This window comes from Arachis ipaensis, chromosome B10, assembly GCF_000816755.2.
Source record: "Arachis ipaensis cultivar K30076 chromosome B10, Araip1.1, whole genome shotgun sequence".
NCBI classification, from domain to species: Eukaryota; Viridiplantae; Streptophyta; class Magnoliopsida; order Fabales; family Fabaceae; genus Arachis; species Arachis ipaensis.
Window position 1 is genome coordinate 134,394,913 of NC_029794.2, and position 12,721 is coordinate 134,407,633.

Here is a 12,721-nt window from a genome sequence, read left to right on the forward strand (position 1 = left end):
TTTAATATATGGTTTGACAGCTTCTGGATATGAACATAGCTACCAATGAATAATAAGCCAAAGCAATAAGATTTATGAAGAACCAACTCAATCCACTTCCATAGGAATAAGATTAAGTAAGAAAAGTGATTAGGTTGGTGTGACAGAAAATCAAATACTTCTTTTCTTTAATTAGTAGGTAAAAATTGTAGGTACCGAATAATTACTCTTTTGAGATTTCTAATATTCAAATAGAATTATTACAAGTAAAAAATTATATGTAATTTCACTTAAAAAAATGAATAAATAAACAAAGAAGATCTAAAGGACTTGAAAGATGGTAAATATCTAAATTTAAATATAACAAAACTCATCATTCTTACCCAATTGTGTTGTCGAGAATTCGGCTTGAGATCACGAAGAGGGATTAGAAGATGTCTTTGCAATTGGATCTTATTGTCATGATGTCGATGTAGATATAGACTCTCGTCTTGTCTGAGTCAATGATTTCGGATCAAGTAAAAAAGAATTGTCCTCCGTTTAAAGAGGTACAGTCTTTTTTGACCTGAACGGAGATCATCAACTCCGACAAAATGTAAGTCTATATCGACCTCAACTTCATGAGAAGCAAGAAGGAAAGAAACAATTATAAGTGGTTAGAAACTTAAAATGTTTCCAAATTTTGTAGTAAATGGAAAGGAATAGAGCAACCTGCATGACACAAGATGCATTGATGGCATAAGAGAATGAAGAGGGTAGATGGAGTGATTATAATATTTCAAAGACTGTAATTGACTTAAGTGATTCTAGGCGTTCTTCTATTTTCTCCCTCTACTTTTTTTTTTCCCTCTAAGAAGGAAGGGTCATGGAATGAGAGGGTTCCAAGTTCAAACTATTGAGGCATTGGCTACATTACTTGTGCTGTCAAAATTCTTTTTCTTGGGTTTCATTTTGGTCTTTTTTGTTGTTTTCATTTTTCTTGGATTTCAATTTTAAATTAAAACAAGAAAACATCCACACATGATGTTAATTACAAAATCAGTGATAATTAAAATCATTTTTCCATGAAGCATGGAAGCCTTGTTTTCTATCCCTCCCCTTCAACTCCAACACAAAAAAGGCTTTCCCACCTGAATGATACTTACTTCTCATTGGAGTTGCTCTAACTGTCAAGGTTCTTCTACCACACTGTTGATACTGTGTTTCCTTTCTCTCTACACAGCAGGATTAGAGTTATATTTAATCATTTTTCATTTATAAGATTGCTGCCTCTGAATGTTTGTTATTAATAATTTTGTAAGATATATAATTTCCTATTATTTTATATTAAAATTACATGTGAGATAATTGGAACCAAAATTACTCCCTTGTCGTTAAAAATGAAAGTTCCTCCATTAATTTCTTAATTATTTTTGAGACATCATCTCACAAATACTGATGTGGCTGTATATAGGGCTTCAGGTGGGAACGCTTTAAAAATTAGAAAGTGGTGATTAATAACCAAGATTGAGTGTAACAAGCAATTATATTCAAGAATATGCAACTGCATAGAGGTGAGTCAAAAAATGCATTAAGTTGTGAGTATGATTTGTACAACAATATCAAATAAACATATATATATTTATAAATATACACCTCAAAATCTGGGACTACAGACTTATATGTGAGTAATGAATATAAATGGGGCCATATGCCGAAATTTGCTCTCCATATATAGGTCAAAAGGCAACCAACTTTCCCTGCACAAATCCTATCCAACTGCATTCCAATATTTAGAGAAAAAGGTCCCATGATGAGAACCACCATCTGAAATAGCAGCAAGAATAAAGCTTTCTGCATAAGCTCAGGCCCTGAAAAAGCATAGCCTAAGGAGCTGAATGTGAAAATCATGTTAAATACAAGCTTCCATTTTCCTAAAGTAGCAACCATATTAGTTTCCATCAAGGGCAACATCAGCAGGGTCCCCAATCCAAGGCCTACCTTCCCTCCACCGGAACTTTATTCTCAGTTTGCCGTTTGCGTCTACTCCTACCACCTGTCCCTTGCTTGCATGCGTTTCCATTCCCCATCCCCAGCGCGGTGCCACGAGTCCATCTCTAATTTTTACCTTGTCCCCCACTTTGAATGGTCTAACCCTTTCCATTTCCCATGCCTTGCAAAGCCAGAGTCTCTCCATAAAGCAGAATGCCACCCACAGATCTCCATCTTCCATCCGGTGCACCACTCCAATGCTCGAGTGACTCACCTCCCCCCACTGGTGGATTGGGGTTGAAACTGACGCTTTAACTTTTACCCAGTCTCCGATACGAAGCTCCCTCTCTTCCACCACCTCCACTTCTGATGGGTCCAGCATCCATGTCTTCGATCCGGCTGGAGTGTATATTCGGAGCTTTCCATCGGCATCGATTGCTTGTATGGTTCCAATACTAGCATGGGTGTGCCCTGACCAACCAAATCTTGGTTGCTTTATACATTGCTTAACTCTAACTTTCTGTCCAACAAAGAGTTTGTCAACTCTTTCGAGATGGGAGGTTGGTCCTACCCACTTTTCTTGCTCCCCACAAAAGCCAACATAAGTGCTTCTGTCTGAGTCGTCTTCTTCATACCCTATTCCTTGTACAACACCAATACTACCCGGTGCAATCGATTTCCAACTATTTGCATTATCCTTCAACCTCACCCATTCTCCAACTTCGAACATTGGTTCAATCTGTAGATCTGAAGGATCTCCTCTCCATAATGCTGACAAGCCAAAGAAAACAACCCTAACTTCGCCATCAGCGTGAATGCTGGTTATAACACCCTGAGATTCAGGCTGAGCTCCTCTCCAACCCCACCTTGGTTCAACCAGACCATTTCGAAATCTAACATATTGCCCAATTTTGAAGATGGGAACCTTTTCAACATCTGTGTAATGAGCAATCCACTTCCCTTTACGGAAACAACAAGCCAACTCCAAGTATCCAGAATCCTGTACACTATGCACAACAGCTAAACTTTCCCTTCCAACAGTATTCCAGTCATAACTTGGTCTATTCCCCAAGCTTGGTTTAGAGCGTACCCAATCCCCAACTTCAAATCCAGGAAGTCGTTCTGCATCTCCAGGAGAAACTTTCCACAAGCTTTGCCTACCAGTGACTTTCAACTACAAAAGAAAAAAGAATCATTAAATCACTTATTTTGTCTCAAGATGAAATACAATAACTGAACAGAAATGTTTTCACCCTTTAGTGAACTGAGTCTATATAAAAGCTACCCACATGAAAGCTATCAACAAGGCAATGTTTATATAGCTCTGTAAGTAAAATTAGGGCGGTATTAATCTCATGCAAAAATTAGAAAAGAAAACAATGTAGTATACTTACATTAAGAGCACCATCCATGTCAATTCTTGCTATTTTCCCAACAGTAGCTGGTGATTCATTTGACCATCCAAGTCGTGGCTGAGAAACAGATGGCATCACGTGAATTTCTTGTCCCACCTCAAAAGGAGGAACTTTCTCCACATCAGTTACTGAACAAGAAAAAGGCTTGCTTCTGAAGCAAAAGGCAACACCCATATCACCATCTTCCTCCAAGCTATGGATTACCCCAATACTGTTCCTGTTAATATCCTCCCACCCATACTTTGGAGCAGGAACTGATGCTTTCACTCTGACCCAATCTCCAACCTGCCCATGGACAAATTAGCAAGTTAAGAAGAGCAAGACAATAAGACATCTCACAGCAAAAATATGAAGGCAACAATTATAAATGGCAGCCAAATGATAAATATCGAATTTGCACCTTGAAATCTTCCACCTTCTCCATATCAGATGGATCAGCCTGCCATGGTATGGGTCGGTTTGGTATTTCAATTATTAGGAGACCATCATTCTCAATCTCGCTTATCCTTCCAACACTATGATGTGTCTCACCACCCCAAGCATATCTAGGTTCTGCAACAGAACGCTTCACACAGACGCGATCACCAATCTGTAAGATAATAAAGTTTATTAATATATAAATCTAGTGATTAGATGAGGAGAATACTGTCTTCGAAAAAATTAATTCACACTCTGCTCACCCTAAAAGGAGCAACATGCTCCACCTCCTCTGGTTCACAATGCCATGGATTTGGAAGATAGCTGAGTTCTATTAATAGACTACTGTCTGGTCTGATACAATATACAATGCCAATGCTTCCAGGTGTAACGGATCCTAATCCATGTTTAGCTGATGTAAGAGTAGGACGAATCCGAACCCAGTCTCCAACCTTGAATTCCTCAACCCGTTCCATCTCTGCAGGGTCAGCTTTCCATCCCCTTGATGCTCCAGGGAACCCAACACGGAGAATTCCATCATCATCAACACATAACACTGTTCCAATGCTGTCACGTGACTGCCCACGCCAACCAAACCTAGCAGACAAATAGCCATCAATGTCAAAGACAAATGCAAAATCATCAAGATTGCAAGTATGCCATGCACAAAACACTAGTTAACATAATTTATGGTCAAGCATTGGTTGTCGTTTTTGCTCTCTTTCCTTTCTTCTAGGGTTCTTTTTGGTTTTGTTTAGGTGCCGGGGAGAAGTCCAAGAACAGACTATCATAGAGAGTATACAAAAGTGGTTAATACTAGTACAAAGAAGGCCTTATAAATGTCCTCTGCCAACCTATTTTAATATCTTTCTTCCAGGATATTATTTAGCCTCCTATTAGGCAGACTTTACTAATCAACACTTTCAGGAAGATTACGACAGCTCCTGGCTGACTAGCTCATCTTGGGTCGACAGAAACTTCCTTTTCCAAGTCTAAGCCCCAATCACTAACTGATACCAAGATATCAGTATCATATTTTAGATGCTCGGAGCAATTATCTCTCTTTTTAATTATTAGACGGTAGCTTTGACAGCTTGAAAATGCAAATTGTAGTAAATCTTCTATGTAATGGGAAATCAACAAACTTGGCATAGGAAGATTTTGGGAGAAACGAACAACCCTGGGGAAGTCCAATTTGCTAGCATGAATGATTCCATTTGGTAGTATCATTACGCTGCCCTTTTAGCTTATTTAGAACAGTCATGTCTATATGGCCTCATTTTGTGCTTGGGAAACAAGTTCTATAACTGATAGTAATTTTCTATTCGTTTAATATATTTCCCATCTCTTCACATTTTTCCTTAGAAAAAAGAGAATCATTGATTCCCAAATTTGGAGGAGCTATGCCCGATGCTTTTGACAAAGGCATACTAGAAAAGAAATGTATAAGCAGAGAAGATATTCTCCAACAGACAACAGAGCACTGCAAAATATGTAGGTATTTAATACAGATCCAACAAAACCCCAAAATATAGACATAACAATGAAATCATAAATTTATACAAAAGATTACCGTGTAGCACTCATACAAAATCATACCTGGGCTCTTTCACATCTTCTTTCAACTGTACATGTTGCCCTCGGTCTAATGGAATGAGTTTTACAACTTCATTTGCCAAAACATGAACTTCTCCAGAGCAAAATGAAACAATGAGATTATCACGATCTTGAATACTTTGCACAAATCCAACACTCTTTGGTCTAGCACCTTGCCACCCATAGGTAGGAGCTGTGACAGTTCTTTTAAATTTCACCCAGTCTCCCACTTCAAATCTAAATACAGCCAATGACAAACAAATTTTAGTGCATAGAAGTTACATGGTAGAAAATAAATAGTTAAATACCAATACCCAATAAAAAGAAAATTAGCTGGAAATGATGTCTTATGCTCACATTGTAGGAGAAAGATGAACTCCTCTATTCATGAGTGCCTCCATCAGATCTTCAGATATCCATTCTCGGGGAAGGGCCTCCAAGATGTCACGTAGTGTCCTGCCACTGTCACAAAACATAACCCTCTCAGTCACAGTAGAGCATTCCAGTTGAATGTGCTTAATGTTATTATGGAATAGCAACAATCAACAGTTAAACAGAGTTACAAACGCAAAAATAGATATTAAGATGTGTACATACTACGTAACAAAAAAAGGTAGAACTTACTGAAAATGCAATGCCTAGACATACCTGTGGTTTCTGACCTCAATATCAGCATCGGAATTCCTTAGCATAACAATGAGCCAGTCAAGATTTTCACGTATCATTTTGGCTGTCTCTGCTGCTATATGGAAAGCATTGTCACCATCATCATCCTGAAATAATATTGAATTAGAACCTTAAATGGCAAGGCCATAAGGGTGAAGCCACCATCCCAAAGAATGGAAATCATCACCCTCAAATTGTTTCTTAACAACAAATAACATTGAATCATGAAGAGGGTTGAAGCAGAAACTGAACTCAGCAATTAGCAAGTCATATAAATATATAAAAAAAGGCATCCCAGTGCACAAGCATCCCGCGTTAACGCAGGGTCCGGGAAAGGGCCGTACCCAAAGGGTGTAATGTACGCAGCCTAACCTAATAATTATATCAGTGGCTGTTTCCACGGCAACCCGTGACCTTGAGGTCACACGGAGACAACTCAACCGTTGCTCCAAGGCTCCCCTTCAAGTTGTATAAATATATAATATAGATAAATAGATCATTATTGTATAACTACATAGTAAATCAGAAAGCAGAAGTGAAAGCAAAAAATGAAATAAAGATGTTCGTTTAGCAATTGCATGTGATCTTCATTTAGCAAATTATAAAACCACCAGAGATCAGTATCCTATGTCATCAGATGATTATATTTAATTTGTGTTGATGAAACTGCAGGAATGGAAACTTAAATAAGAACCTGCAAATTGTAATCTGCCCCAGCAGCTAGAAGCAGTCCAACAGATGCCTTTGCACCCCTAGCTAATGCCAAGTGAAGAGGTATACTGTTGTGTATATTGCAAATGTTCACATCAACTCCAGCAGCAAGAATGACCTACTCCACCCAGAAAGAGAAGGGGGGATTAACGTTAATTAAATGCTAACATAGAATATTAACATGACCAAATGTGCATACTGCAGCCCCAACAGAATATGAAGGGATACTTAATTATTTTAATCAAGAAGTGCTTCAAATACCTTGACCAAGTCCACATCATTTGTCATAGCAGCTGTATGCAAAGCTGTCCTCCCATTCTGTGAATCTTGAGCAGACGGATCCGCTCCTGCCGCAAGCAGTATCCGCACCAATTCTCTCCCTTCTATTTTTGGCGGGAACAAACACCATAATGAGTTTAAGCATTAACACTCAAATTTGAAGATGTTGAGGGATAAATAGAACAGAAGAATTATGTAATTTGAAGAGAATTGTACTTATTGCATGTTGAAAATTTTGAAATATGAAATAGCAAGACAAACAAGTAAGGCTCTCAAAATTGTAGCTTTATGCAGGTTTTGCAATTTTTAGGAGTACTTGGGAGAAGCAGAATAATTGCATCTTTCAGGAGATGATTGTATAAATGGCCACCCTTCGATGATTGGCCAATGGTTTTTTTCATATTGCCATTTGAGATTGGGAACCTTTGCTACATTCTTTATTAATTTACTTAAGAGATACATTTGCTGCTCTTAATTTTATCTGCTCTGGAGGATCTATTATCCTCCCTCTGGTTTTCACTTCCTTTCTGTCTAAGCTTAAACGTAGATGTAGTTTTAACCTCTTATCCCTTGGTTTTCATTGGCATCAACTAAATAAATCTATTACAAGGAAATTAAACCAGTTTTGCAACCAAGAAACAGATTTAACTAGAAAACAACATGCACTGTATCAAAACATAGCCAAATGACAAAATCATCATCGCAATGAACTTTTGAATACCGCTTTCATGATCTTTCTTAGAAGCTGCTGCCATGCACAAGGCAGTTCCAATTGGGCTCGGTATGTCAATTGCTTCAGCAATCTCATCTGAAGTTGCAACTTCCACCCATCTCTTCACAACAGCAACATTCCATGTTGCCACACACAAGTGTAGCGGTCTGCAACACCAAAGTAAAACCGAGTCATCATATCTGTAAATTAGAGAAAATAATATATCCATTCAATAACAATGCAATTCTTATTCTTAAGATTCTGGGCCTAACTCTACCAAAAAAGCTAGCTCAAAGGAGAAGACAAAACTCTTTCATGTAGACAATATATTTCTCATATCCTTAAGCATTGAGCAATGAGACTTCACACTCCAACCATGGCTCACTTAAGTGAGGGTACAATCTCATAGCAAATGACAAATTACGTTATACTTAACTATGAGCATTGACCATTATAGCTTTTAAAATGTAAAATTACATGAAATATGATGGCCCTAAAGATGTGATTCCCAGATTATGTGAGATTAACACTGAGGAGCAGTAGTTCCAAATCCGCTTCGTTTTACTTTATAATATAAATCATAAATGATTTCTTAGCAATTTGATTTCATCATACCGGTTGATTGTAAATATTGAGAAACTGAAATCCTTACTGAATATGATGAAAACTGATCTTTAATATTCAAATAGGGATCAAGAAAAGGTCATCTTTTGCTATTTGTTTTCCCATGAACAATAGGATAATGTTAATATAACAAGGACTGCAGTGCAAAGACAAACAAAAGTTGAATAGAAGTCCAAGCTCCATAAAAACAAAGACAATATTTATTGGCATGTTCTGATGAATATATCTATAATCAATTAACTAGAGTCTACCATAAAAGGAAAAGTAAATCAAATATAAATGATAACATATTTTCAATTACTTTATCCAAAGCAAAACACATTACCAGGGTGCGAATGAGAAAGAACTGTATTGATCTACTCTCTAGATACAGAAGGATCTTTAAATTAAGTAATAATCACGTTATTTTGAGTACGAGTAATTGTAAATTTTATTTTATGATGGAACATGTAACAGCAAATATGATTCCTCTGAAAATTAGTGATATCCGTTCACTTCACCATGTATTTTTGGACTAGCTTAATTTTTGTTCAGAGAGGCTTATGTTTGATAATGAAATACAAGGACATGTCAAGCTGGAAATGTGTTTCTGGAGACAAAGATAATAAAACCCGAGCATATCTTTTTGTGATCAAACAACAGACCAATAGAAGATCATATAATGTTTTCCTTATTTTACTTTCTACTTAACAAAGGTAAGAGGCAAAACTCTCAATAAAACTATACAACCAGAAAGAATACAGTCCTGGAAACATGGGACGACAATTAAACTTGATTAATGCAGAAGACACAATGTTCAGGAAAGTGGGGCGTGCCAGTTTGCTCATAGCCTCATATTATACAGTACATACACCAATCAAGCCTTAACGCTTTTGGGGGGGATCTATAATTTCTTGGAATAAAGATAATTAATAGAATTATGAACAACAAATTACAATTTGCATTCAAAACACATTTTCATCCCGCTAGTACATTATATAGAAGGAATATAGAAGTTTATGATAGTATAATGTGCCAGTTATGTAGAAGTTACCATACAATCTTTAGTAGGACCTGAAAATTTTTCATCAAAATGTAAAAGGAAATCACATGATGATGAGATGAAAAGAATAAATTCTATGTATTTTGTTGATCAGCTTCAAACATATGATCAGCTTCAAACATATGATGAACTTACAGAAATATTTCTCTACAGTCTATCCTGTTGCCATTCATGTTATCAATTACATGGGCGATAATAATGAAAATATGCCATAGAATATCCCACCCCTTTGAGCTGCATGAAGGTGCAAGCCCATGGAAGGATTGAAAACGACAAACACTATATTGATCTTTTGCTTCCTTTTTGCTTTTGAATGGAGGATCCTTTATCCCCCCAGCCCACCTTGTAATATTCTTCTTCCCTCTTATTGATATTCTTCCTTTATCACAAGATATTTCCCAATAGTTTAAGATCAATGATTGTGTACATCCATACTGCTTGGACCAATTGGCAGTTGGAACACAAATTCAAAGGTAAAAAATAAATTTTAAGAGAAGTATATACTCACGTCAGGTTCTTTGAGTTCATAATGGCCATTGATCTACAGCCTCCATTTTCTAATATTACAATGGCACAGTCTGTATACTTCTTAGCAACTGCCCTATGCAATACAGATTCTCCTTCATCATCCACTGCATTAGGATCAGCTCCAGCTAATAGTAGTTCCTGTTATTTTTACATATAAATGAGTGATTAGTGACAAATATAGCTCTACTAAAATATATCAGAAACATATGAGACCTGAGTATGATCCAAGTAAGACATACTCGCATACAATCTGGTTGTCCATGATAAGCACAAACATGAGCGACAGATGGGCCCAAGCCATCCCTCAGTCTTGATGTCACGTTAGCATTTCTTTTGATGAGGCAACGAACACAATCTGGAGAGCCAGCTGCTAAAGCAAAAACAAGAGGAGGATCTCCATCTTTGTCCAAGACATCAACATTAGCCTCTTTATACTCCAAAATGGCCTCAACAAGCTCTGCACTTCCACGCCTACAAGCTAAGTGAAGAGCTGTTTGCCCATCAACATTTTGAGATTCCAGTAGAGAAGATATGTAATCGCTGCCATTTTCTGATGCAGCCTTCGCAAGAAGATCTCTGTAAAAGAAAATAAATGAAATGATCAAATTTAAACAAAAGAAAGCTCAAGCAGGATGATTTGTGATGCCAACTAACCTAACTCCTGTGGCATCCCCTTCAGACACAAAGCGGTGAAGATGGTTTGGGTTTGGCATTTCTTGAGGGACATCTAATTCAGGGGCTGGGGTTGGTTCAGTAACATTAGACACAGAGCGTTTGACAAAGTCACTGTATCCAGAGAAACATAAAACATTGCATAAGAGAACCAGTTTACAAAACAAAATGACAAGAAGTCCATGCAGCTCATTCCTGGTGAAGCTCATATAGTCATATTTGCTTATTAAGAATATAAAAAGCCACCTTGATAATAACTTAAAAAACTTACTTATCAGGGCTTGCAGGAGGGCTGCGCGGTATTTCCTGCAAATGGCGGAGAAATATTGCTAACATTGCATTAAATGTAGGCCTTTTAGATGGCTTGAATTGCAAGCACTCTCCAATCATCTTCCACAATTCCCTTGGAATTCCACCACCAACCACACTGGCATACTGTGGAGGAAGTCTCTTGGCTTTAACAACTGAACGATAAATTTCTTCTGCACTTAAGCCAGCCCAACTGCACAAGCATATATTTAAGCTATGAAATTCTAGAAAAGAGAATACAATAGAATATAATGAAGTTTAGGTACAGAATGAATTGCTCCACGTACGGAATGGCACCCGTGCACATCTCAACCAATGTACAACCAAAACTCCATGCATCTGACTCGGGAGATATACCTATTGCATCATCCCAGAAAATATTTAGTGACTTCTTCCCAGGTTCCCAAGCCTCGGGTGCTGTATAATGTGGACTGAGCATTATACATTCCATACAAGAGTGGATCTTTGAGGAGTCACACTCTGGCCGCGCCTTCCAACAGGAAGGCTTCTTTAAAATTGTAGCAAGTCCATAATCAGAAACTACCGCGTGCCCATTTGAATCAAGAAGAAGATTGGAAGGTTTTAAATTCATGCAAACGACACCAGCAGCATGAAGCTCAACAACCCCTCTTGCAATGTCTGCTCCATATCTGCATTTGGCAATCTCGGTGTTAGCTATCACGGAAACTCAAGTGCCACACGGGTTAACTCATAAAGTCAAAATGATTATTAGTCTCACAATAAGAAAATGCGAAATCAAAGATAAAATTGTTCTAATGAGTTATTTTCTAGAGTATTTCACAAAAATATAATCAGTATATTATTAATCTAGATGAATATACAAAAGCAGAAATACAGCGATAGAATACATAAATTAAGTCATTCTGATTTAGCCGGCTTTGGCGTCACCTATGGCCAAGATACAATTTGCCTCCAAACAAACATAAGTAACCAACTGACAGATTGCATTATCTCAAAAATTTAACAAGAATGCAGTGCAACATACATATTAATTATACCAGTGAGATTACCATAATAATCATCATGGTTTTAAATTATTAATCAATATCGCGGATTAACAGTCATGGCATTAGCACCAACTGAATCGCCACACAGTCAACCTACAAGTGTCAGAAAATCATTCCTGAGAGAAACCGCAACATAATGGCATCGCCGCGTTGTAGGAAACTGCGGTGCCCACCACCCACCACAATATAATCGGCAACCAATCATGGATACATACAACACAATTCAAACACATTAAACAAATGTGCTGAGGAAATTAACCTAACTACTGAAACACAATCATTACTACCCCCAACTTATCACCTAGTCACTACCAAGTCAAAACAAATTCCTAGCAACTAGTTTTATCATAGAAACCGTGAAAAGCAAAAAAAATAGTTGCTAAATCTGAATATAGAACAACAAAAACAAGAGAACAAAATTATGCCAAAAGAATAAAACATAAAAAATCCAAAACCTTAGGACTTGTTCCAAAGTGAGCCTGCCCTCATTTCTCTGCATCTCAGACTGAACCGATCCATAGCACCTATCCATCACAAGGCACAAGCTCTCTTCATGCTTCATTGCTCCATGGAAAGTGCACACGTTCCTGCACCACATCGAAGCTCTCCGCAAATTCTCGAGATTCCCCTGAATCCACTCCAAATCCATCCCCTCCGTCACCGCCACCTTCTTAACCGCCACCTGGTGCCGGCACCGTCCTCCGCTTCCTCCGATCACCGCCGTCCACATCTCAACACCAGCTCTCCTCCCCTCCCCAATCCGCCGCACCAG

At 37.8% G+C, this 12,721-nt stretch overlaps 1 protein-coding gene and 1 long non-coding RNA gene across 2 annotated transcripts in view; both read right to left on the bottom strand.

Moving 5' to 3' along the window:
* Positions 1 to 872, bottom strand: part of LOC110268079 — a 1,446-nt gene extending 574 nt beyond the window's left edge. Inside the window, exon 1 of the long non-coding RNA XR_002356128.1 lies at positions 363 to 872. This is a non-coding gene — a long non-coding RNA (uncharacterized LOC110268079). The remainder of the gene's footprint in view (positions 1 to 362) is intronic.
* The window catches only part of LOC107622319 (E3 ubiquitin-protein ligase KEG), a gene marked incomplete in the record, with an annotated part of 12,075 nt that continues 881 nt past the window's right edge, over positions 1,528 to 12,721 (bottom strand). Inside the window, 16 exon segments of the mRNA XM_016324178.2 lie at positions 1,528 to 3,124; positions 3,345 to 3,650; positions 3,766 to 3,954; positions 4,046 to 4,379; positions 5,382 to 5,615; positions 5,736 to 5,840; positions 6,027 to 6,151; positions 6,739 to 6,873; positions 7,017 to 7,138; positions 7,756 to 7,913; positions 9,921 to 10,078; positions 10,180 to 10,516; positions 10,595 to 10,726; positions 10,884 to 11,114; positions 11,209 to 11,571; positions 12,405 to 12,721. Of these exon segments, the coding sequence (XP_016179664.1) occupies positions 1,910 to 3,124; positions 3,345 to 3,650; positions 3,766 to 3,954; positions 4,046 to 4,379; positions 5,382 to 5,615; positions 5,736 to 5,840; positions 6,027 to 6,151; positions 6,739 to 6,873; positions 7,017 to 7,138; positions 7,756 to 7,913; positions 9,921 to 10,078; positions 10,180 to 10,516; positions 10,595 to 10,726; positions 10,884 to 11,114; positions 11,209 to 11,571; positions 12,405 to 12,721 (4,461 nt within the window).